Below are 27,952 nucleotides of genomic sequence, written 5' to 3' on the forward strand. Positions count from 1 at the left end.
ACACCCCAGCCCGATAGGAGTCCATGTGAAGGGCGGTACTGATGTCTGAGGACATTCATGCCGCCATCCCATAAATCAGTCTTAACCCGTTTGTCTTTCTGAGGAACATCAGTCGAAAGGGTAAGGGAGCCAGGCTCCAACCTGTTTAAACCAAGATGACACGAACAAACAAAAAACTTAGATGTGCAGGTTGATACAAAACTCTCATGTAATATTCATATCGATTATACTGTGAATGGGGCTAGATTCATGGCTACAATAATAATAATTTATTCTTAAGGATCATACAAAAGATATATATGTCACAGGCAAACAAAATTGCAAATAGTACATACTGTACATGAATGAAGAAACATTTCTACATAGTTATTGAGAATCATTTCTTCCAATGATGGCACTACACATTTCCTTTGTTGAATAAAATCCTTCTCTTTCTGGTAAGTCAGCTATATAATTTTCATTGAATATCACAATTAATAGAGTTATAATCGAAAAAGAGAATGTAGAATTAATATACAGGGTAATTCAAATTCGACGCCCACCATTGGGATCTCCTAAAGTACAGGAGATGCTTCGAAGCTCAAATTGGGTCAAAATTGTGTTTTTTGTGCTTAACAAAGTACTGTTTTGAAACTTGCAAAATTCCGAATAATTTCGGAAATATATAAGTTTCGGCTTATATTTCTAGCGTTATTTGATAACATAGCTCAAAACCAATAACACATTTTCATTGATACTTTTTTTCAGCTACATGTTTTCATGTTCAGATTTACTATCCGACGTTTCGTCTTCTACCAATCATCATCAACTTTTTTCTATTATGGGCGCCATATTGTTTTTCTTATACAGAAAAATTGCGCTTCTCATTCTGATTTCATTTGTTATGATCTGCTCTTCTGAAACCACAGGTATTTAAAGAAACAACTTTATCTGAGAACTTCATGACTCCATTGAAAAATTTTGTTTAAATAACACTAGTTGTCAAAACTCATCAAACATCATAAGTTTACACAAATACTTCAGTCATTCTCAAATGAAGAAAAACGAGATATGTTTGAACTGTATTATGAATTTCATAGAAATAGTACGAAAACAGCACAAATTTATTTTGAATCTTTTTAAATGAAATAGATATGTATTTAAAGAAAGATTATTAAAACAACGATAAAAATAAAAAACAATAAAAATTAATTGGCACTCCATTCATTGATTCCAGTGGGGCATTTGCTTTTTCAGCTGCAGGAAAACCCGAAAAAACCTGCAGCACCACATCATCTGAAGATCTTGATCTACCAATGTCCTCTCTCTTATAAAACAAAATGTAGGGTGTCTCCAGAGGCTCCAATAGATTCAACGCATCGCCAGAACACTTCTTGACACGACTATCGTCAAACTTAAACCAGTCCGTTTCGACTTTGACCAAGGCGTAATAATGACCAAATCCATTGCCAGATCCACAGTGAACAATGACTGCATGAATATTATAATAGTGGTCTGCTAGATTGAAATGTTCATCTATTTCGAACCTTCCAAAGAGTTTCTTGCTTCTGTCAGAGGTTGAGTCTTGTTTGAAGATCATCAGTGTTATTATTAGATTGACTGGTGCCTCAGCTATACTTGTTTTCTTATAACAGTCAGTTAGTTTGGCGCATGTTTGGCAATACAGTCGATCATCACCTGTTAAAAATTCCATTTTCAGATGATTTAACAATAAGCTTTGCACAGACTGGATATTAAGTCATATTAGGAAAAGCTAGATGAAGTTCCAAAAATTCACATAAGTTTTCGTTACCTCTTGAACATTTACTTACTACAAAGTAAACAAGTGATGATTTTTCCAGCAAACACAAACGCAAGACTAGATGGACTGTAATCATTCAATCCAGAGCGGTCAGGAGTATTTATTTTGTTATTGTTTTGCTCACGAAGAGTATTCTTGTTGTCCTAACGAGTATCTAGTGGACTTCAAAGACTCCAGGAAATCAGTTGGAAGGAAAGATGATACATTCTTACGAAACCGCAGCTGCATGAACAGGTGTTTGAGTTTGATGAATAGGTAGGAAACATTCCCGTTCTCGTTCATCATTAACCCTTTACTGCGCAACAACTTCTTTTCTTTTGAAAAAAAAGTATTCCATGTACTTTTTTCTCCAAAATGCGGGAAAAATATTCAAAAAAATCCAGTTTGACGATTTTTTTGAGTTTTTGTCCATTTTTTTCATGTTTCAAATATGCTACATTTCACATTCTACAAATTTTGGCAGTGATGCATATGTGCTACATTTCACTTTTATTTAAAAAAATATAAAAGTCAAAATCATATTCATTATGAACTATAAAGTTATTCTTTACATATTAACTCTATAAAAAAACAATAAACACACTGAAAATGAAATTTGATTCAACTGTCAACGGGACATACTTATAGTTATAAAATGTGGTTAAAAGAAATTCATACTGTATTTATTAAAATTATGAAATACTTAATATTAATTGTTATGAAAATTTTTAAAACAGTTTTTTTTCTTGTTGAAACATAATGAGGCACTGCACTTTTCACATTTAACAAAAGTGAAGCCTTTACATTTCGGGTACTTGCAGCGTTGCCTAGTTTCCATATATAAAGGCCAATGAGAGAACTCATCCTTCCTGACGTCTGCTGGAGGTAGTGATGTTGATGGTTTTCTCTTTACTTTTGAAAGTTCTTTTTCGACTTCTGATCTTCTGCCCCTATGATTGAAGGCCCCCATTAAACAAAGGGATGTTCCTAATTCTGTTCGAAAATCCGCCAGGCACATTGTGGTCTTTCCCAATGAAATAGCTTGCCTTTTGTAAAGAAGCCAAGCATTAACGATGGTTATATCTAAAAGGTGGTAAAATAGACGAAAATACCACTTCTTTGAACGAATTTTAATTTTGTATCTACCAATAAGAGAGTCCAGAAGGTCTACTCCCCCCATATGTTTGTTATATTGGCTTACTACATTGGGACAATCGACATAGACATATTGACGTCTCTTTCGGTCATATCTTTTCACAGATGAAACAGGTAAGGCTCCACAATAACTGGATAGCAGGTGAACAGTTTTGTTATCCTTCCAAACAACAAAAGAAATGGGTGTATTATCGAACTTGGTGACATATTCATAGACCGTTCCCCTCGGAGCATTTTGTAATTCTTCTTTAGCGGGAAAAGGACAGTTCGGGATACGGTTTATTCTTACTGTTCCTAATGAGTGAATTCCACGAGATGACAACTGAGACAAAAGAGGCATTGTCGTGTAGTAATTGTCGAAATAGACTCTATAATTTTTGAATTGTGGAATGTGTCTTAGCAATCTTACTACCACATTTGCACTTGATCCCAGATCTTCTTCATTTTCTAAACGATTATTTTCATCATTTTCCTGTCCTGTGAATATTTCAAAATTATACGAAAAACCAGAGACTCCTGATAAAACAAAAAGCTTGTAGCCCCATTTATGGGGTTTTGCTGGCATGTACTGTTTCATGAAATTCCTTGCCTTTGTGGAGCACAGTTGCTCATCTATGGACAGGCATGGTTCGTAAGGAATTGTTTTGAAATTTTTCAACAAATGATCAATTATTGGCCGAATTTTGTGAAGTCTATCATGTCCTTGATTTTCACGGGGAAGCATAGTAGAATTATCATTGAAGTGTAAATGTTGTCTAATTTTCTCAAACTGTTTTTGGGGCATTGTTTTTTTAATCGTTTCGTTTCCTAGTTGTGTAGACCAATAATCCCTCACATTTGGGAGATGTATAACTGACATCAGCACACAAACTCCAACATATCTTTTTATGTCTGTTTCCGTAAAAACTTTGGGTGCATCAGGAAATAATTGGGTAGAGTAAAGATTAGTTTGTTCAGCAATCATTCTAACCAAAGAGTTATCAAAGAAGTATGTAAAAAAGTCGTAGGGTGTATGAAGTTCAAATATTTCATTTGGAAGGGTGTCATTGCCAGAAAATGTTATATCTTCTTCCAAAATATTCAAGTTTGTTTTCGACCATTCCAGTTTGTTTAATTTCTGTTTTATTTCTTTCAGATTTTTCTTTTTGTTATTTTTATTATTATTATTTGTGCTATTCTGATTTATTTTCAGGCGTTTTCTCTTGGGTTCTACTTCATCTTTGTGATTTGATTCTGAATTCTCTTTATTTTCGTTATGCCCATTTGATAGACCTTCAATTTCCTTATTCATATTTGTATCGTCTAAAAATACTATCGGCATACTCTCTATGTCGAATGGTTCTTCATCATCATCTTTATCACTTTGAATTATATCATCATTTTCAAATGGAATCTGGTCGCTATCATCTAATATATTCTCGTCTGCGGAATCGAAGTCACCACTTACTTCTGACCAATTATCTGCGATATACTCAACTTCGCTTCTTGATAGGGGCGCAGTTTTAGGCTTCTTTCGTATTCCTTCCATTTCTGAAATATATATATATATATATATATATATATATATATATATATATATATATATATATATATATATATATATATATATATATATATATATATTTCAGTGGAATATCAAAGACAAAGATCGTATTTTTTTTTTCACGAAGTTAGAATTGTTGCAGATACGCTACTTACGAATTTTAATGAAACTGTGAGATGTTGCATATCTACAACAATAGGAAAAAGGAGTCTTTCTTGATAAATAATCATAGTATCCTAATTCTACAAGTAATATGGAAATCTACAAACCTTCGGGAAGAGGCTAATATTTTTCTTGGATCCTTCACTATGATTTTTCTTCCATAAAACACACCACGAAAATGGGCAACTTAGCATGTGTCCATCTTGGCAGTTGGCGGTACAATAACGAAGGCGTCATACATTTTCTAGTGACATCTGTGAGTTGGAAACTGAACATACAAGGATATAGATCCTAACGATCACGATGCCATATTCTGAGACATGATTTATAGATTTCTGTAATTACATATTTCCTTTGAATTCCATGTAGCATATTTGCTACATTGCGCAGTGAAGGGTTAAAACCTCGTTCTTGAAATTCTTCGTCATTAACAACACTTGTAAAATGCTATTCATGTAGCAAGTGTTTTTGAATTATTTCCCAGAAAGACAACAGCCGGATAGAACATTATTCTCTATTTTGGACAAACACTTTGCTGAGAACAGTGTGTTTCAAAAACCAAGAATGAAAAAATCATAAGCTTGTTAAAAATGCACAAAAAGTATTATAACAAGTTTTCGAAATGATGACATTCCTCTTGAATACATAAGCGAGCTCGTCGTCTCAAATTAAGAACAGCTCCAACAATATCCCTTCTTCTGATAGACCTGAATTGCGTGATCATATTTTCTATATTTCACCCACTGTATCCAAAACTGTAAGGTTACGTGACCTTGTGAGCCACCTCATTGGTCCAGAATTTCCTAACCATTAGGAAATGTTTGTGTAAACATTCGCAAACTGCTCTTTTATTGTGTGGAGGAGTTCCTTCATACTGAAACCAGCAGCTGTTATAATTAACAAGGAGAAACGTTTCCATATATTCTTCAAATTCGTTTCTTAAGAACCGAAGATAGGTTTTCCCGTTCAAAGTATTAGAGAAGAAATGAGGTCCAAGTGTTCAGTCGTTAAGAATTCCAGCCCACACATTCAAACATAACCGAACTTGTGGTCTGACTTCTCTGAAGTGTTGTGGGTTATTTTCACTCCAAATGTGCTAAGAACACCACAGTTCAAAAAAATACTTTCGTCGGTCCAAAATAATGTTTTTCAAGAAGTTTGTAGGGTCTACCCTATTCGAGAGCCAGCTACAAAATTCCATCCTCACAGGATCACCTGGATGTAATTTTTGTGAAATATGCATATGCACCATCTCAGATGAAGTTGTTTTTTTTAATAACTACCTGTGGTTTCAGAAGAACAAATCATAACGAATTATACCTCAATGAATTCAGAATGAAAAGCACTATTTTTCTGTTTGAAAAAAACAATATGGCGTCCGTAATAGATGAAACGTCGGATAGTAAACCTGAACATGAAAACGTGAAGCTGAAAAAAAGTATCAATGAAAATGTGTTTTTGGTTTTGTTGTCAAAAATAACGCTAGAAAAAAAATTCGATTTTAAGTTTTTCCAGATATTTCCGAAATTATTCGGGTTTCAAAACAGTATTTTGTTAAGCACAAAAAGTGCAACTTTGCCAAAATATAAACTTTGACGTATCTCCTGTAATTTAGGAGATCTCAATGGTGGGTGTCGAATTTGAATTATCCTATATACCTACATATATGGATACAGGGCCATTTGAGATCTATACATGAAATGAAATCAATAGTAAGGAAGCCGAATATAAACTTGGAAATTTACATCAATTGACAAATGCTAAAATGATTTATACATAGGTGAGATAAATAATTAAAACAAAGTAAAAAATAGAATAGTGGTAGAGTTTAAAACTTTCAATTCAGCAAATAATTTCATGATAACAAATTTCTTGCAGACAAAGTACTGGAGGCATTCATTCCATCTAATAATATATGCAAAGGTATTATAAAATATGTAGATACAGATATAAAGGAAGAAGAAATAATACAATATTTCAAGACAAAGATAGCAAATTGTGAAACATTTAGAGCTAAAGACTAAATCGAGAAGTAGTTACTGATGAAGAAACAGGCTTCGTACCAACTGGAACAACTTTCATTGGAAAATCCTTGCCAACATAAGTTGAAATCAAAGAATGTCTCAATGCCAGTTGAACCATGCAGAATATTAGTAATTCAATGTTTAAGATACGGTATGTGTACCAATTGCATACAATCTCGTGATTTACAAGCCTATAATATTCCACCTATAATAAATATCCCGTTAATGATAGCATACATTACCAATCAAATATATTCACTAGTAATAATGCGTCCAATATAGATTATGAAAATATTCCCATTACAGAAATGCCTGATAATTTTCACATACTATTTGACAAATTAAATTCTATGACACAATCTAACAAAGAAAAAACTCTGATATAAATATTACAATATCCACAAACACATGTAATGAATATCAATAAATATGAAAATATTAGTGTACTGCAATGGAATATTAAGAGTTACAATAGCAACAAACATTATGTACTCTTCCGGCTGTTTTCGGTTTCAAGGGTGGGAATATAAGGAAAAATTGCATAATGGAGCTCCTAGAGTCAAAAGACTCCTAAGATAAAATAGCTCCCCAATCGGATCTCTGGGTGAGGGCTGATTCGATGGCATCATCCTGCAGAAGTTTTTCGAAAACCACTGTTTCTGACAGTTAGCAGAGTCCTTCTAACATCAGTCTACTGGGAGATAACATGGTAACTGCAGTTGCTAAAAGACCCATTAGCAACTTCCAAATGTGATTTCTGCAACATCGGAGAACTCAACCCAAATATAAGCTGAGTGTACTAACATCTGCATATTCTTGCAATCACAGAAACCAAAGTCAGTGCTTCAACAAACCCCGTCAATTTTCTATATTCAGGCTATGATTTTCACTCCCGAGTCAGACGTAACTTTGGAATATCTCTTTTTACCAGAAGCGATCTCTCCTGTCAGCGAGAGGAAATGCTGGAACCCCAAAACTTTGATGTTATGTGGTTTAAAATAATATCAAGCAGATCACTAAATTTATATGCTGCGTTTATCGACCACCAAGCGATACACCATATAGGGCACTATTCTATTCACTTGCAAACACCATTGACTTTCTGCAAATCAATAATCCCAGTGCCGAAATTTCCATTTTCGGTGACTTCAATGTCCACAATATCGAATGGGTCAACAGTGGGGAAAATCAGAGAACAGCTAGATCGAGAACCAGTTCCAACTTCTAACATCAGCAATGAAGAACGAAGAGCCCTGAACGGGCAACGTAGAGACAACACCATCAAGATCTTACCTGCAGATAAGGGAAACGCTACTGTTGTGATGGATACTGATCTCTACGAACAGAAGATCGAAGAGGTGCTTCAGAAAGGAAACTACAAAAATTGTAAGAGACCCTACTGCATCAATTGAAAGGAAGTTGTACCAAACTTTGAAAAACCACCAAGTCTATTTTTCAGAAAAAGAGAGATCATCGCTAACACCGCACCACAGTAAGCCCTCTCACTTGTATGGACTACCCAAAATCCACAAAAAGGATGTACCGCTCAGACCGATCATTAGCTCCAGAGATTCAGCTACTCAGAACATGTCCAGATTTTTACTACCAATAATTAAATCACTGCAGGGTAAAACATCATCTTTTTCATCTTTTGTGAAAAATTAAAGGCATTTCGTTGAACTACTAGGGGAAATCTAAGTCAAAGAGCAAGATCAACTGATCAGTTTCGACGTGGAAAGCCTCTACACCAACGTTCCTGTCGAAGAAGCACTTCAAATCATACAGAAGAGACTATCCGAAGATGGGGATCTGAAAAATAGAACAAACTTACCGATACAAGTAATCATGGAATTACTAGGATGCTGTGTACGAAACTGCTACTTCCAACTGAAGGATGAATTCTTTACGCAAGATGAGGGACTGCCAATGGGATCGCCACTTTCACCGCTTATAGCCAATATATGTATAGTTTGAAACTCTGGCCATTGAAGAAGCCCACAAGAAGCCCCGAGTCTGCTTGAGATACGTAGACGACACCTTCATACTATGGAACCATGGGAATGCAGAACTAGACACTTTCCTGAAGCACATCAACAACGTAAGTCCTTCCATTACTTTCACAATGGAGAAGGAAGTTCACGATAACGAATTGCTTTTCTTAGACGTATTGGTGAAGAGAATCGACACTAAATGGGAAACATCTGTATATCGAAAACCCACTCACACAGGACAGTATCTGAACCAGAAAACCAACCACCATCAATCGACTAAAAGAGGAATCATCAAGACTCTACTAGACCGTGCTTTCGGGCTCTGTGATACAAAGGAAGGTGGGCTCAAAGAGGAACACTGGTTTAGGAGAAAATTCAAAGAAGCCGCGTATATGTTGTCCAACAACGCATTTAATCAAGCTAGCGTAGAGATACGTAACATATGGAAACCTCTAATCAAGCGAAAAAACGACCAACTTCCGCCAAGCGGTCATCTACCGCTAAAACCACTGAAGCGATGAGAGGGAAGAGGGGATAGGTGAAAGCACTCGAATGACCTATTCCTCAGATCTCGGAGGAATAAGTCCAATCAGTCCTAAGGGTAAGGGAGCTGGGCTCCAACCTGCTTGAAACGAAGATGAATTTCCATGAATAAGTCCAGTTATCAGCCGAAGATGATTGCGGATACTAACAATCGAAACGTCGTGACGTAACTTGGCTTGGAATCTTTCAATTTTTATTTTTCATTTTTTGGTAATAATATTTTTTAATTTTTTTTATTTTCAGCTTTTATTATTATTTCAATTTTAATTTTTCGGTTGTTGCTTGTATGTTATTTCTTTGTAATTTCAGTTTGTTGTTTAATAAAATTGTTATTTTCGGTTAATATTTTTATTTTTTTTTCAGATATTTCAAATCAATTTATATTATATTAGGCAATGGAAGTCCGAACTGATAAAATACAATAGAAGCAGTACTTGACGAGTTGTCAATAGTTATTTAAAATGATGGATCTGCTACTAGACTAACCCCTCCTAATAATCAAGATAAATATGCAATTGATATAACTATTACAGCTTATGATACTGCAACAAAAAGTTTCTGGCAGGATACCAGATAATGGAATGAGTGATTATTAGCTAATATATTACGTGAAGAAACTTGGCCAATACACGAACCCATCAATTAATTTACATTACACATAAAAGTTTGTCGCGAGATTTACCCCTGCAGATAAATAAGAATACAATACGTAGCTTGTGCTTGAAATAAGAAATTATGAGAAAAAAATTGTTTTCTTTGACAAACTCTTGTATCATATGAATTGTGTAATTTAATAAATATATGGGTTTGAATTAATTTAAAGCTTATTATATTCTTCTTTTTGAGCTTGTTGTTGAAACTGTTCTTTACTATTAATTTATTACAACCAAATAACTAAATTCAAATGTAATGACAACATTAACTTTACTATCAACAATGAATTAGTATACCTATGAGATTTATGATGGACAAATTTTTGAACTTTAGTTTACATTGTGATATTTGTGATTATATTCATAAGAAAATCTCGAAAAAAAACTTTTTTTTAATCGAATATCTCGAAATTTATCTGAAACTGATATTACAGTTAATAATTCAATCATCCAGCCATCCAGGCCGAAATGTACAGCTGTAGAACCGTACTTTTGAAACATTTTCTAAAATATTCTCTATGTCATCTAAACTCTGAGTCATCTTTTGCTCAACACTCTTGTACAAATAATTTGAAATGTATATCTTCAAGCCGTCATTATCCCATACTTGACTTAGGGGAGCAGTCTGATTTGTTATCTTTGAATACATGTTCAACACCTGGACAAACTCAAGAGTTCTATCTGTGACCAATATTTTTTTTTTAAAGCAAGATATCCACTGTATCATTTTCTAGCCCAAGTCTCCCGGTAGCTTCTGGGAATTTTCGCAGGTGGTAGCTGGTTGGTAATGAAAAAACAAAACAATAAGAAATTTGACTATTTATTCTATGAACCCTACACATTTTCCCAAATATTGTGAGAAAATATAATCAGTCGGGAGTGGGTACTGTTTCAATGCATTAAATTTTTTCCTCAAAACAATGTCCAGATTATCACAGGTACAGTAATATAAATAACCACCATTCTGTAATTCTTCGGCTAATTCTGTTTGATGGTTGTCCATTAAGTCTTCATTCACAACTACGATCAAATTCTTTTTATTGCGAAGAACTTCTAAACAAGTTCCAGCACCAGCGTGGCTTATAACAAGATCACTGCTTGAAATCTCTTGTTGAAAGTTTTCAAAAAATATGTCATATTTCAGAGTTATTTTATTGCCTAGGTTTACAATTGTGGAACTATTCTCCTTCCTAATTTCACAAGCCATATCAAGTTCTATGTGTAATTGAAAATCTGTGAAATTGTTTCCTGTTTGTAACTGAACGAAGTCATATCCAGAATCTAATAAGGATTCTATAACTTTCTTAGTTGTTATAGCTTTTATTAATTTCGGAAAATTAGTTGTTCCAACTGTAACAAATACTTTTCTCTTACTCATTTCAGCTTTTAAAAAGGTTGCTTTTACGTTGTACCTAGAAGCCACAGAAACACATGGCTTCTTCAGAAAGACATAATAGTGAAATAAAAGAATGGAGTAGATAGAGTACCGTTAGTCTATACTTGAAAAAACACCAAAATATTTCGATGACTACGAAAATTTTTTGTTTCTTTATTGATAATAAAATTACTGAGGTGTTAGGTTAGAAACTAGAAATTTTTATTTTTTCTATGATTTATTCTTACACAGTGTTGCCAATGAAAATTGCACAATATTCTCTAAAACTGTGGACAAATTTCTCGCAAAATACTGAAAATACTCGTACAGCTACTGATCCCGTGACTTTAGAATATTGCAATGTTGAATGATACACCTCTGGATACACTGATCATGAATGTATACTTTGTATTTTATTGAATAACAGATAACTAGTGTCCGACCGAAAGTTCGGTTTCGGTCGAGTTTCGGCAAAAAAAACGGATTTCGGTTTCGGCGGCAAACCTGCCGAAACTACGACCGAAACTGCATTCGGGAGTTCCCGCGCTGTGATCGGTCATGTTCGGCGCGTTGAATTTCATACAAGCGACGAAGACATTTTGCCGCGTCCACGTGCCTAATCATGTCGTGACTCGAGACTTTTTGTGATTTACTTTATTGCATAAATATTAAGTACCTATTGTGATATTATTTAAGAACTTAAATAAGTAATTTTATGTTTGATAATTTTGAAAAACCATCAATAATATTCAAAAGAAGGATCTACACCTCACCTATTTTAAGTATTTTTAAGGTACAATTAATATTTTTTCCTATAAGGGTTTGTTACGTTGATTATCGATAAGTAAAAATGTCGAAGACTGCATAACGTTGTGATTTAAAAATAAAAAAATAAAGACTAACTGATAATAATAACGTTTCCTTTATTTTTTCCTCAAAACATAATACTTATAAGGAAGTTTCGGTTTCTAGGTTTCGGCCGAAACTGAGACCGTTGGCTCAGAAGCTTTTGTTGGATCAGTTAGAGTACAATCAATTCTGTCTATACTTGACCTCATTCAACCTTCCTCTCAAGTTTTGGAAGATTCAACAGATGACCAACGCTTGAATTCAATAGCTATATTAGAGAGAGGTATGTATGTAGGAATCGTTTTTTTTATAATAAATTGCAGTTGTACAGAAATATAATATTTGAAATTATTCTTTAATCCAGTTTGCTGTTTTTTGATTTTCATGACTGTATATTATTAAATAATGCATAAAATCATAGTTTAGGTAAATATTTTGTTATCTATCGACTTTGTGTACTGATTTTAGATATATAACTCATTTGCAAACATGATTATTCGTGTTCATTTTATTCCATGTGGAGAATATTTCATCAATTGAAACGTTAAAGGGTTCATATACACTTCCATAATTAAATTGATAAATAGGCTTCATAAATTTTACGATTTGGCAATGTTGATTATTTCTATTCCTAATGGTCAATCGAACAAGAAGCGGGAATAGGGAAGTGACGTCACCACCCTACCACATTCGATTTTTAATAATTAATTACGGGAAAACTACGGTACTTAGAGAGATGAAACAAAGTGCACTGTTTTTCAATTTAAAATTTCTATCAAGTGAACTATAAACCAAAAATCATGAAACAAGCCCATTTGGGCCGGGCCCTAAGTTCTGAATTATGACATACATCTCATCACACTCAGAGTAACAAAAGACAATAGAGAGGCCTTTTACATCCTTACATTGAAAGCAGCATAACTTTGTTTATTCATGGGAAGTAAGTTGGACCATAAAACAGTGGCGGTAGGTTTAGTTGATAATGGGAGGGATATTATATATATATATATATATATATATATATATATATATATATATATATATATATATAAATAAATAATTTCAGGTGAAAATGTATTGTGTCCAAATAGTTCCTACAGGAAATCTAATTTATTATTAATGATTATGGAAATGGAACCAATTTTTCTATCACCTACCAAATTTTTATATATGTATGGCTTTATAATGAAGCACGTGATTTACTGGATTAAAATTAAATTATTTCAAATGAACTAATTCATAACAATGATAAATGTAATTTCAAAAGTAATGAACTTTGCTTCATAAAATCAGATGAAGAAATTTGTGATTTATTCTTAGATTTGATAAACAAGTGGTACGGTTTGTGAGGTCCAATATAAAGAATTTTCGAATAAAAATCATGAATATTTATAATTACGATTGAGGTTTAAAATTATCATGTGATTTCATTCAAAATTGGTATCTAGGGGTCTTTGTGGACCGATATTTTGAAAGAGAGTATTTTTGACATATCCCATCCAAAAAAAGGTTTAAAAAATGACAACCGTCATTTCTTATTGAATATTGTCTGTATGCAACTCGAGATCCTCGTGCAAAGAAAAAAATCCAAAACGGAAATCATATTCTTTGTGTGACGTAAGTTAGTTGTTAATGGGGTAGTAACAGATTCAACACCGGTTGCACAAGAATAACTATTTAGTATACAAACTGAACAATAAGCAGGAAGTTTTTTAATCTGTCGATCACAGAATGAATACCTATGACCTATGGCACACATGAAAAACATATTTTTCATTTTTGAATAGTGTTTCCATTCACAATAATGATTTTTCGTAATTATAGAATTCGTCAGCACGAATTATTGAAAAAAAAAATAATATCGGTCCACAAAGAACCCTAGATATCAATTTTAAATGAAATCACAGTATAATATCAAACCTCAATCGTAATTATAAATATTCATGATTTCTAATTGAAAATTTTCTATATCGGAGATCACAAACGGTACCGTTTGTTCATCAAATCTGAGAATAAATCACAAATTATTTTATATGATTTTATGAAGCAAAGTTCATTACTTTTGAAATTAACATTTATCATTGTTATGAATTAGTTCATTTGAAATACATTAATTTTAACCCAGTAAACCACGCACTTTATTATAAAGCCATAGATAAATAAAAATCTAGTAGGTGGTAGAAAAACTGGCCCCATTCTCATAATCATTGTTAATAAATCAGATTTCCTGTAGGAAATATTTGAACAGAATACATTTTCACCTGAAATGATTTATTTTATAAATATATAATATCCCTCCGGTTATCAACTAAACCAACCGCCACTGTTTATAGTCCAACTTATTTCCCGTAAACAAAGTTATGCTGCCTTCAATGTAAGGATAGAAAAGGCCTCAGTATCCTCACAAGTCCATGAAATTACTCGCAAATGCAGTAATTACACGTAAATTCGCATCACTGTTCTTCTACATGTTCTGTGCTTATTAGCATTATACTTGTGGTTCTGTGCTGAAAAATCTTCGCAAGGTGTGTTGGTTTAATACGAATCTGGGGCATCGATTAGCTCACTTCGTTCAGCAAGTTTTCGATATCGCAGATCTGTTGCCTCAATTACATTCTCTATTCAGTATTTACATGAACGTGGAAAAAATGTGATTGGGTAGCTCGGAAATCAGCTTTAGTGTCAGAAGATTTTTTAATTGTCATTTGTCGTGTTTAAGAAATTGGTCGAATTTTAGGTATTTTTCAGAAATTTATCTTTGGTGAAAATTTCGACTCTTGTTAGCACATATTAGTTCATTTTACATTCTTATTGACACTAGCCATTTACAACTTTAATCCCTACAAGAGTAGATACTGCGATCTAGTGTCATTACAGTTTATTACATTGTGGTTATCAAAAAATATTTGCATAGTGTAAAAGGTGACACTGAACGTTGTCTGAAAAACAATAAAAACCAGGAATGTAACATAGAACAAAGGCATCAATGTGAAAACAGATAATTTACTGTTGAAACAGTAGGGTTGGTAACAATGATACTCATTTGAGAAAGAAAGTTTTTTGACATTTTACTTTTCCATCTTAATGAAAGAATCGTGGGAGCCTTCCAAAGAAACAAAAAGAAATCAATTTCAAAAAATCAACTCTATACAAAAATGCGTAAATCATGCAAAGAAGTAACTTTCAGACACAAACTGGAAAAAAGCCCTCTGGAAACAATCATATTTACAAAACAAATTAGAAACAAATACATTCATATGAACGCTGAATTATACGAAAAACATTTTTTTATATTCCGTTTGTATTCTAAACATTCGTATGGAATCAAATCAGATATCATTCACAGGATTTCTACAAAATATAATTAATGAAAGAAATGAAATTTCACTCACATGGAACACTGTCATCCTCACTGCTATAGACATCCGATGTTTCGCCGCAAGATACTTGCCATATCGGCTCTTCAATAGCAAATACGAAAAACATTATAAAAAAACACTCAATTCATCCATGATTACGACTTTTTTGTCACGGAATGGGTCGAATCCACTCATGTAATTGATGACAGTATGTAAATAACATTCGCATTCGCTTATTTGATTAAATCTCATCCATAGAAATCTTGTTTTTTGGGAAAAAGGTTTTTTGCCCTTCTGCTTCTCCATCTTGATACACAAAAATGTGGGAATCTTTTGAAGGAAGGAATAAATCAATTCCAAAAAATTAACTCTATACAGTGATGCGTAGATCATGCAAATAAGTAACTTTCATATAAACATTGTATGAAAAAAGTTGTTTCGAGAGGGCTTTTTCTTCCAGTTTGCGTCTGAAAGTTACTTCTTCGCATGATCTACGCATCTTTGTATTGAATTGATTTTTTGGAATCGATTCCTTTTTTTCTTCGGAAGATTCTCACATTTTTGTATCAAGATGGAGAAGTAGAAGGCCAACAATATACCCTTTCAATTTAAACTGATACTTATGTTCTATGTCACTAGTCAATTGTCATTATTCATTACTGTCATTTGATTTTCCAGTTTTTATTTCTTCATATTTCGTCTTGGGACTGTGAGGTCTCACAAGGTTTGTGTTCAATATTATTTCAACAATCTTACTATTTTTGAAGTATTTCATATATTATTTTACTGTACTTCAACCTGATTTATATATCTGCTGTATTATTTTTGTCACTAACACTATATTTTTTTTAGAACAAGATGGGTAGACGACCAGCCAGATGGTAAGTCCTAATTTCTTTCCAATTACAAGTTTTTGTCTATACACCGACTTTTTTTTCAGTTATCGTTATTGCAAAAATAAACCATACCCCAAGTCTCGTTTCTGTCGTGGTGTACCAGATTCTAAGATTCGAATTTTCGATCTTGGTAAAAAGAAAGCTCCAGTTGATGACTTTCCTCTTTGTGTACATTTGGTTTCTGATGAATATGAACAACTTAGTTCCGAAGCGCTGGAAGCTGGGCGTATTTGCTGTAACAAATACTTGGTCAAGAATTGTGGAAAAGATCAGTTTCATATACGTATGAGACTTCATCCATTCCATGTTATCAGAATAAATAAAATGTTGTCCTGTGCTGGAGCTGATAGGTGAGTTTTTTGCACTTTTGTTCATGACCACCACATTACATGAGCAATTATTGTCATAACAGGGATTATAATATCCACTATTTGGGAAGTATTTGGCAAACTGCTCCTCAACCCTTATAAAACCCTTCCTTGACTATCATCATTGCCAACTAGTGATAGTTTATTATTGGAATTTCATCCCAAAACCAAGCCGTTATTTTTAACGACTTGATATGTGTTTCAATCACCAAGTGATCATCTTAATCGTTATTTTAACACCTCACCAAGTGCTCATCATAACTTATAACTGGTCCGGAGCTATATTGTTATGTTAATGGTCAGGTGTAGTCTCGGAGACTACTTATTTTGACAGGCCAAGTAAAGACAAAAATTCAAATAGATTAAATATTTTATTCACTATGGTGATAATAAACAATAAAAAGTAGGATGTGTAAAAATTAACACTATTAAAAGAAAACATATAATACATATATTAATGCAAATAAGATGACATACAGAAAATTTACATATACACATCTACTTGTAAACAAAATGATACAAAAAATAGTAGAATCTCGGTTATTCATATTTTTGTTTTCAAAGTAGGCAATAATTAAAAAATTAAGTTCAAGTTAAAATATAACTAAAAATACTTAGCTCCAGCTGTGTGCCGAAGTTGATTATTTTGAAATGCAGTTATTACAAACTGGCTTTGTGCACTGTAGACAAACAGGTTTCGTGCACTGTAGACAAACAGGTTTATGATATTTTAGACATAAGTATTTTGTTATTCTAAGCATTCTAGAAGGACATAAGTGACAAATTTAACGTTTTTCCAAGACCAGAACAGTATTGTTGTCTTTCTGTTCTGCATTTGATACTCTGAGTATTCTAATAGTAGTGCGAATTTCACGTGGAATAAAAGAGATTGTCAAACGTCTTTTCATGTGATCTTGCACTAATTAATTGCATGGCTAACTGTAAAACAAAAACACTTTTCTTTTATTATTTGATTATTTTTATAGCAGTTATGCAGGATGTATGAATTTATCACGGAAATGTCCAAGAGACGAAAAAAAAAATTGCTAAAAGGCCACTTTTGAGTTCGGCGGCTCGAGGTGCTCTAAGAACATTTCTCATCGAGAGAATTTTTGGAAATACCCAATAAACTGTGGAAGAATGAGTAGAATGAACCAAACCAAAACTGTTTATTAATTCAACTATCTTACATCAACTACTATCACCTAGCTACTAAACAAATTGTATATCAACGCAGTTGACAAAGCTTATAAAATATAATACTCCCACTCTTTGATAACTGTGTTTTATACGATAAAAAGGGCTTCTCTGTTCTTCACAAATTTCTTTTTTGGAAGGGACTTTGTGAGAATATCGGCTAGCTGATCTTCCGAAGGGACGTGGCAGACAGTAAGAGAACCATTTTCTACACATTCACGTATTATTATTATTAACTTTATTAACTTCAGTTACAATATAAAATATAGAATATAGACATAGTAAAAATAAGTTAATAAACTAAGAAGTCACATAAACTGTTTCCAGTTTGTGTGTGACTGAAAATTACAATCAAAGTTAAAATCACTTAAAGAAAACTAATAATATAATAAAAATACAACATTCATATTCAACCCTAGATATATCCTTATTTACACTTACATTAGCTAAAATACAAATATATATATATATATATATATATATATATATATATATATATATATATATATATATATATATATATATATATATATATACATACATACATACATACATACATACATACATATACACGCATATACACATATATGTATGAAGTGATACTTTACATCGATATGCTTAGTTCGTTTATGATATTCGGTGTTTTTAACTAACTGTATTGCACTCTGATTATCTACAAAAAGCTTGGTAGGAACTTCAGTTAAAAAACCAAGTTCTTGTAAAAATATTCGAAGCCACATCACTTCTTGAGATGTTTCTGAGGCGGCAATGTATTCGGATTCTGTAGTCTACCGTGAAACACATTTTTGAATATGAGAAGACCATGTCAAGGGAGCTCCAGCTATACTTGTTAAGTACTCGGTTGTTGATTTTCTGGTATCCAAATCACCGGCAAAGTCAGCATCTGAGTAAGCAATCAATGTTTCTTCTTTTCCAGTGTATAGTACTCCTACATTTTCAGTACCTTTAAGATATTTGAAAATACGCTTGACAGCATTCCAGTGATTTCTTTTTTGATTAGATAGGAATCGACTCACTTGACTGACAGCAAACATTATGTCTGGATGTGACACATCTGCCAGAAACATTAAACAGCCAACAGCTTCTCGATATGGTGCACTGCAATCTTCTTCATTGTTTATATCTTTCGAATAAAGTGGTGCATTGGGATCAGCAGAGAATGCATTGGGATTACAGTTTTGCATGTTAAATTTCTTCAGAATTCTGCTTATATAACCCTTCTGACTCAAATAAATTTTCCGTTCATCCCGGTTTCTTTTGATTTCAATTCCCATGTAGTATTCTGCATCTGACGTCAACTTAAATTTGGCTGCCAGTTTTTCAATAAAAATATCGTATTAACTGAACTGATTCACACAGAACTAGTCCATCATCAACGTACAATGCTAAAAATATATCTACGTTTTCCATTTTCCCATAAAAAACGCATTTATCCACTTCCAAAATTCAGCAAGGACTTTTGTGAATTCCATGTTCCAGCATCGTGGCGACTGCTTCAACCCATAAATACTTTTCTTCAGTTTGCAGACCAAGGAACGATCTTCACTTTCGAAACCTTCAGGTTGTTTCATGAATATATTTTCTGATAAAGTTCCATTCAAAAACGCAGTTTTGATGTCAAACTGACGAATTTCCAAATTTCTGACAGCTGCTAACGTCAAAAGTATTCTGATAGATTCAAACCTGATTACTGGAGAAAATGTTTCATTGAAATCTATTCCAGGGGTTTGCGAATATCCTTTAGCACAGAGCCGTGCTTTATATCTATCAACTTGTCCATTTGATTTCATTTTCACCTTGTAAACCCACTTACAACCGACAGCTTAGCGATTGGGAGGTAATGGTTCTAGAACCCATGTTTCATTATCATCAAGGGACTTTATTTCATCCTCCATTGCTTCCTGTAATTTTTCTTTTTCTTCGCTTTCAATTGCTTCTTTGTAAGTTTGCGGTTCATCGATAATAGCCGCACATAGTACTTCACTGAATTTTAGTGGTTTTTGTAATAGGTCCCGATTTCTCAACTGGTATCGTTTATTTTGATTTTGCAAGTTGGAATCGGTTTCTATGTTTCTAGAGACATTTTCTAGAAGAGTTTCCTCTTCAGTGAACTGGACGGAATTTCTCTCAGAATCATTTTCCTGCAGGTTTTCTATCTCAAATGATGCATAGTCGGGACTTGGAAGTTCTTTGACGAAAACACCTTCATTGAAACTTACGTCCCTCGCCACAATGACTTTTCTTGAATGTGGATCATAAACTCTGTAGTTTGGACCATATCCATCATATCCAACAAGATACTGTTGATTGGATTTCTTGTCAAACTTACGTCTAAACTGTTTCGGGGACCATATCCATCATATCCAACAAGATACTGTTGATTGGATTTTTTGTCAAACTTACGTCTAAACTGGTTCGGAATGTGAATATATGCTTCCGATTCAAATTTTTGTTAATGACTGAGATTGGGTTGCTTTCCTGTCCACTTTTCATATGAAGTTTTGTAATCAGTTCTGGAAATTCTACGATTCAATAGATACACAGCCATATTCACTGCTTCTACCCATAAATCCATAGGAAGTTTACTTTTGATTAACAAGGTTCTTGCACTTTCAACAATTGATCTGAGATCTCGTTCTGCCTTCCCGTTCTGTTCAGGAGTGTATGGCGCACTAGTTTCATGAATAATTCCTTCTTTATTAAAATGATCTTTGAATGACTGATTGACATATTCTGTCCCGTTGTCACTTTTGACGATCTTGATTTCATTTTTGGTTTGTCTTCTGATCATTTGTTGGAATTCGAGGAATTTTGAGAAAAACATCACTTTTGTGTTTGACAAAATATACAAAGTAATACGATGTACACTCGTCCTTGAAGAGAATGAAGTAATTTGCACCTCCAAGTGATGTACATGATATTTTGCTACAGACATCAGTATGAATGTATTCTCCTGGTTTCTAAATTGGAACATGATAACTTGTCATGAAAGGCCTTCGCTGTTGTTTCCCAAAATGACAACTGCTACAGAATAGACCATCTATACTTTTTATTCTTGTACCTGGTAATTGACCTTTATCAGCCATTTCCTTCAGTGAACGAAAGGTAATGTGACCTAGTCGATCATGCCACATCATTGCAGACTGGTATTTGTGCAGAATTACTCTGTTGACTTTCTGGAACATCAAATAACATTCTGTAGCACTGATTGGTCTGTTTGATTCATGAGACAATTAAACCTTTCTCATTTCTTACTTCGATTTTAGATTTATCGAAAATAACTTTGAAGTTTTTATTGGCTACAGCTCCTACTGAAAATAGATTCTTCTTCAGTTCTGGCACGTACAACGTGTTTTCTATTGTACGAAACTCTCGACGACCATTGACTAAGGCTATTAGTTCTATCGAACATATTCCATCAGCATAAATTACTGAATGGCAATTTTAGAATCAAGTGGTTTTAGCTCATTAAACCATTCTATATGAGAGGTCATGTGTCTGGAGGCAGCACTATCAGCAAGCCAAATATCTTCACATCCATGGGCTATAATATTCTTCTCTTCGGCATTTAGTGCTTGATTCTGTTCTCGATTGTTAACATTAATTTTATATTCCTGATTACTATCACGACTATTTTCACCATATTTGTTGATTATTTTTCTGCATTCTGACTTCAGGTGTCCTCTTTTCCTACAGTAGAAGCACACAATGTTTTGTTTGTTCTTAGCTTTGGAGGAATTACTTTTATCGACACTTGAATTGTTTCTCTTATGGTGGAATTTCACAGCAGCAAATGCATTTGAAGTTTCTTCCATTTGACTTAACCTCACCTGTTCCTTCAAAAGTCTAGCCGTCAAGTTATAAAACGTTTGTTTGTCCTCATCATAAGAGTCCCATGCAGTAACAAACGCGCTATATTTATGAGGTAGACTATTCAAAACTTTTGCAAGTTTATCAAGATCTGACACCTTTTCTTCTACGTCGGATAATGCTTGGGCCATTGATTCAACCTTGCTTATATGATGAGCAATCGTATCTGTTTCGGACATTTGATAATTAAAATAATGCTGCTTTAGTATAATTTTGTTGACAGAACATCTTTGCTCGTGTATGAGTTTGATTCTCGTCCACATTTCCGGAACAGTTTCACAAGACATTATAGTTTGGAGTTGGGAGAATTCCATCGATGTAGATATCAGAAGCATTGCTTTCGCATTGAGATCATCCCAATCCTTTCTCTCCTCGCAACTAATTCACTTGGACGTTGGTTGGTTCCATTAACTAAGGCAATTAAACCCTCAGCTCTGAAGATTATTTCCATTTGAAATTTCCATAACTGGAAATTGCTGCCATCAAACTTTTGGATACTGAGACTTCTAAACTTGTCCATTTTATTCCTTAATCAACGCAGCTGACAAAGCTTATAAAATATAATAAGAATACACCCCGCCCTTATTTTCATTATAATAAGCAATGATTTCTGGTTTCTGCATGGAAGATTCAATACTGTGGCTTTTCCAACTTTCCCAACATAGGAAATTAGAGTACTCTCTTCTCTAAAGCCAAAAAGTGTTATCTCTCAGCTCTTTTTCTATTAGGCAGGAAATAATGAGTAGAGTAGAATAGAGTTTATTCTCTTGTGTGACAATTAAAAAAAATTGTATACAGTCGTCAAAAAAAATAGTAAAAGGAAAATTTTGTACTTGCAGAAACACATTTTAAGCTATTTAAAATGTAAAATAAAGTTTTTTATATATATATATATATATATATATATATATATATATATATATATATATATATATATATATATATATATATATATATATATATATACACACACATTTTCTTTAAGAAAACTTTTTACCCTTTTAGCAAATTAGACTAGGACTAGTTCCTTCCACTCGTTTGGTATCATATTGTAATATTTAATAGACAGAAATCTGAAAGAGTTGAGATTCTTGGATAAGCGAAAATACGGCACTAACACGGATTTATATCTGGTATTATATTTATTTTGAACAGTATAACTGGAAATGTTTTTCTTGGCAAAAAGTAAGCATTCAAAAATGAATTGATTAGTCACAGTCAATATACCTAGTTTTTTGAATAGTGGACGACAACTTTCATCAAGTTTTGAATTTGTTATTACTCTTATTGCCCTTTTTTGCCTTATGAGAATTTTATCAACATGTGCCGATCCACCCCATAAGACAATTCCGTAGGACATGGTACTGTGAAAGAGACCGTGGTAGGCTGTGAGAACAACACTTTCATTTACAATATCTTTGATATTTCTTAAGAGATAGATGGAGGTAGCTAATTTATTTCTCAGATTGGTTATGTGAGCCTCCCATGTCAGCTTACAATCTAATGTTAGTCCCAGGCATTTTACCGGCAAATTGTCCTCCAGGCTTAAGTTGTAATTCAGAGTAAAAAGTAACATTTTTGTTTTATCATTATTTAGACACAATCTTACATTCGTGAAATATTCCTGAGCACTTTTGAGAGTGTATGATTCAATATTCTGATCATAGTTTCTTATTGAAACTAGTAATGTGGTATCATCAGCATATTCAACATGTTTTGACGATAAGAAATGAGTTATGTCATTAACATAAATGATAAATAGTATGGAACCTAAGATTGAACCCTGAGGAACCCCCCATGTAATTTCCCTTTTGGATGATACCTTTCCTGTAAGGTAACTCTGAATGAATGAAAAAGCATTTCCTCTGACATCATAACTTTCCAATTTCATTAAAAGAATTTCATGTGACACACAATCAAAAGCTTTGGAAAGGTCCAAAAAAGATGCTAGTGTCACATTTCCTTTCTCAAATTCATCTGTGATGTGAATAATCATATCTACAAGTGCAGTTATAGTAGACTTTCCCTCACGAAATCCATGTTGTTTAGGGTTCAGTACATTTTTTCTCTATAAATAGTTGTTCAGTCTGATTTTATAAGCCAATTCAAGCAATTTTGATAGAATAGGAACTAGGGAGATGGGTCGGTAATTACTGATATTATTTTTGTTACCCTTTTTAAAAATCGGTATAACTTTGGAGAGTTTAAAAATCTCTGGAAAAACACCTTCTGCAAAACAGGTATTGATAGATTCTTTTTCCACAATATATCTACTAATTGTATTGATGAATACCAATTGTCAGCTGTAATAATATTACAGCAATCGTAATATTATTACGATTGCTGTTAAAAATAGGTTCTGCTGGGCGTAAAACAGCTTGAGTAGGTTTCAGGAAATTTGTATCTTCATCACTGAGACCAAAACCATCTGAATTGTTGCCGCTGTATATGTATGCGTTATATAGATAACTATTTCACGCATCCGTGAGGCATTGCATTTTGAGGCCGTATTTTGCCGGTTTACAAGGCATATACATTTTAAACCGGCACCTTCCTCGGAAACTCACAAACATTTCGTCTACAGTAGCAGACTGAATAAGTCCATAAGCACTTTGACAATTTTGTATGAATGTATTGAAAATAAATGAAATTGCTGCAACTGGATCATCTTTCTTGCGCTCCTCTCTATCTTCAGGATTGTCGAATCATATAGCGACTAACATAACAACAAACCTCTTTTTGCTCATGATTGATCTGAATATCTCTCATTCCAGTTCCATCGGTTGCAAATAACCGGTCTATATTTTCGTGACTGGAATTAAATATTGCTGTATACACCAAAAAGCCCAAAAACGCCTTCAGCTCTATGATATCAATGTTTTTCACATGATGTCTGGAATTGACAGAATACCTTTCACAAATAACTCGCAATTTTTCGTTTGTGTACTGTAGAATATGTTGCAACATGTTATCACTAAAGCAAATCCTAAATGGATAACGGATCCGCAGTTTCGCCTAGCATTTTGGCTTTTGCCTTCAGAGTAGGTACTTTTATTATAATATTGTGTTTACGTGTTCTCGATGAAGGGCGAACTTCTGACGTACACCATCGGTACCGATATTTTTCCTACATGTAAGTCTTGGCATTGTCGTTAACTTTTGTTACATCATTTTCTTCAACGTCTTCAGTAGCAGATAATTCTGAATCGGTATCGTGTTCTGGTTCAATATTATAATTTTCCGGCACATCGTCAACATCACTATCACTGTCATTTGCTTCATTGAACCATTTTAAAAGAGTTTCTTCATAACTGGAATCTCCCAGCCGTATTTGTTTACTTAGCCCCGCCATATTACTCTAAGTGTCGCTCACAAATTACTTACACTAATGGTCCGACGTCGTCTCTCAGACGACGGAAAAACTATTTTCTAGCGTTACTAACAGGAGACTTCCGCAATCAAGTCAAAAGTACACTCACCTATCATGCTCGAATAGGGTGGGGATTATATGGAATAACAGGTTTCAGAATGGTCCCAGTGACCAATAAAATTCAATTATTTGAATAGCGTAGTCTGCTAGACGACGTCGGACTAGTTGAGGTTGAAAGAGGAAGATAAACAACAGTTTATCTTATCTTTCTCTTGAAGATAATCACTTGGTGATTGAAACACCTGTCGAGCTTCCAAATAGTGCATCACTAGTGATTGTTTATTCAAATTGAAAATATTTGAATATTTGATGTAGGGGATTAATTGAATTTTTTTACTTTTTAAGTTTTGTATTTGTGCTCTCCTAGTGCTTAGTTAGAAAATGGCTATTTGTGATTGTCATGTGCTTTGATAGATAGTAGTCCATTTGTGAAACAAAACAATCACTATACCCTGTAGTAATGCAGTTATCTAAACAACTGACGAGCTTTGTAGGTATATTAATTAGAAGGTTGCCATCAAATGATTTGATGAGGTTTTTAAACCCCGGAAAAGATAGACCATCATAATAAATCAATATTAAAATCATCATATATGAAGTTTTTTTTTGATAAAATGAAAATTTGAGAGTATCCTTGAGATAAACAAACTTTTGGTAATTGACCACTGGGAGATTTGTAAACACAAGGAATTAACATATTTATGGTCATAATTTTGTCTTCTATGGAGAGAGCTTTCTAGTTTCTCAAAAGTGTTTTCATTTTTACCATAGATAATTATGCCACCTAACTTGTAGATTTTACGATAGAAGTAATTCGCTATTAGGTAATTCTCTAGACTGAAACAATTAATTGCTGGATCATTCGCCCAATGTTTGCCAAGATAGATGAAATCAAAGTTTTCTTGTGCTGCTTGGTCACACTTTGCATCTCCAGGCATTTTTTAAATATTCACATTTAATTGTGACTCTCATTGAAGCATAAATATCAGGTCTTCTGGAGGCATGGGATTTACAATGAATGTTAGGAAAACGTTACAGAAAATTGTTTAGTTCATTGGGTTTTGTATTAGGTTTTAGCCAAGTAACGTGGAAGGTAACCATTCTTGGAAAAGTTTCAACTTTTGTCCCTTTTTCCAGATTAATTATCCAACCAAGTATCTGCACCTTTTATTATAGTTAACTTGCTTCCAACGATCAGTTTCAGAGTCTTTTTCCTAGTTGATTCAACACTTCTCATAGCTGAAAGGTGTCGTAGCTTTCATAATGGCAGCCTTGACTTGTTCTGAGGTGTTTTCTGGCGCTTAATCATTTTCTAGCGTGTATTCGAAAACGATTCGTAGTTACGTCATTATTAATAAGATTCGCCAGAATGGAGTGATTCAATTTGTGTCAGATGTCTAAAACGATAATAAAAACAAACATTTCAACTTTCTCTAACTTCAATTGTAATTGGATTTGTGCAAGTAATAATTTTCCAGCCTCATTTTGTACATCTTTACAACGTATTTGATGAAATGTTTTCAGCACTTTATAAACTATAACGATCAAAATAAAGCAGAAACTGATGTAACATAACGTAATGTTAAATTCCGTTTCAAACCCTACCTCACGCTAGTTCTGAATCATGATGAATACGTTTCAAATCATAATTGATGTCACGTCATCATTTCAACGCCAGAATGAATGTATTTGAATTACAGACAAATACATATTGAATACATGAGCACCAGAAAACGCCTCTGATGAAAAAAATTCATGATTTTTAGTCTTTTTTCTTTTGTTCACTTTGAAATTGAATATTTGTGTTTGTTTTTCTCCGGGGCAGTAGCCAATCGTACCATACCCACTAGGTAATTTTTTTGTTTATTTAAGTGATATTGAAAAATCGAGTATATGCCATCAAGGTAAATGTGGTCATTTTGAAGGCTTTTTTTGTAAATACATTTTTCAGTGGTACTCTCAATGTAAATGTCTTTCTGTTTCAATTTTTTAAACTTGTATTGACTGTTCATAGCCTGTCATTGAAGCTTATATTTAATATATATTTTCTAGGCTCCAGACTGGAATGAGAGGTGCCTTCGGGAAACCTCAAGGAACTGTAGCACGAGTACGTATTGGACAACCTATTATGAGTGTGCGTTCCAGTGACCGTTTCAAGGCAGCAGTTGTCGAGGCTCTACGACGTGCCAAATTCAAGTTTCCCGGTCGTCAGAAGATTTATGTTTCCAAGAAATGGGGATTCACTAAATATGAACGAGAGCAATATGAAACTTTGAAATCAGAAGGTCGATTGGCTCCTGATGGTTGCAATGTCCAATACAGACCAGATCGTGGGCCACTAAGTGCTTGGAAGAAAGTACAGTCAGACCTTCATTCATAAATTATAAATATTCAATTTATAATTAAAATGACTTGAAACAAAAAAAAATTAATTCAGTGGTTTATTGAAGATCTTAAATTATTTGATACTGAATAAATACAGTTATTTAAAATTCAGAATTATTCAACACATTCCTCCTAATCATATAATTTTCATCAAAACTTGAGAATAGTTTTATTTCGAAATTGATAACAATAATTTCTGTTGACACGAAGGATTGCTTTTCGTACTTGAAATATTATCCTTGAAAATTTGGAATATCAACCAAACAAATATTGGATCATATTCAAGATTGAAAGAGGTGGTTGTGAATTTTGAAAAAAAAAATACTAAGCATCTTTTTTCAGAACAAAACG

The 27,952-nt window shown here is 33.5% G+C and overlaps 2 protein-coding genes across 2 annotated transcripts; one reads left to right on the plus strand and one right to left on the minus strand.

The window, feature by feature from the left end:
* Positions 1–10,658: 10,658 nt before the first annotated feature.
* Positions 10,659–11,453, minus strand: Alg13 (Alg13 UDP-N-acetylglucosaminyltransferase subunit). Its single transcript, XM_023168567.2, has one exon. The coding sequence runs from the start codon at positions 11,227–11,229 to the stop codon at positions 10,672–10,674; it is 558 nt and encodes a 185-aa protein (XP_023024335.1). The 5' UTR covers positions 11,230–11,453; the 3' UTR covers positions 10,659–10,671.
* Positions 11,454–16,033: 4,580 nt separating this feature from the next.
* Positions 16,034–27,708, plus strand: RpL10 (Ribosomal protein L10). The gene is made up of 4 exons (XM_074183812.1): positions 16,034–16,158; positions 16,287–16,315; positions 16,375–16,680; positions 27,269–27,708. Exons 2-4 carry the CDS (start codon positions 16,293–16,295, stop codon positions 27,594–27,596), a joined length of 657 nt encoding a protein of 218 aa, XP_074039913.1. The 5' UTR covers positions 16,034–16,158; positions 16,287–16,292; the 3' UTR covers positions 27,597–27,708.
* The last annotated feature ends 244 nt before the right edge of the window (positions 27,709–27,952 follow it).

Source organism: Leptinotarsa decemlineata, unplaced genomic scaffold (assembly GCF_025532065.1).
Source record: "Leptinotarsa decemlineata unplaced genomic scaffold, Ldec_3_MD MMD2_tig00026345_RagTag_RagTag, whole genome shotgun sequence".
NCBI classification, from domain to species: domain Eukaryota; kingdom Metazoa; phylum Arthropoda; class Insecta; order Coleoptera; family Chrysomelidae; genus Leptinotarsa; species Leptinotarsa decemlineata.

Excerpts from the sequence above, each read along its gene's own strand:
- RpL10 (XM_074183812.1), top strand. The coding sequence starts at position 16,293 with ATGGGTAGACGACCAGCCAGATG. Across the intron at positions 16,316-16,374 it reads GGTAGACGACCAGCCAGATG|TTATCGTTATTGCAAAAATA; the intron begins GTAAGTCCTAAT and ends CTTTTTTTTCAG. Across the intron at positions 16,681-27,268 it reads TCCTGTGCTGGAGCTGATAG|GCTCCAGACTGGAATGAGAG; the intron begins GTGAGTTTTTTG and ends TATATTTTCTAG.
- Alg13 (XM_023168567.2), bottom strand. The coding sequence starts at position 11,229 with ATGAGTAAGAGAAAAGTATTTGTTACAGTTGGAACAACTAATTTTCCG.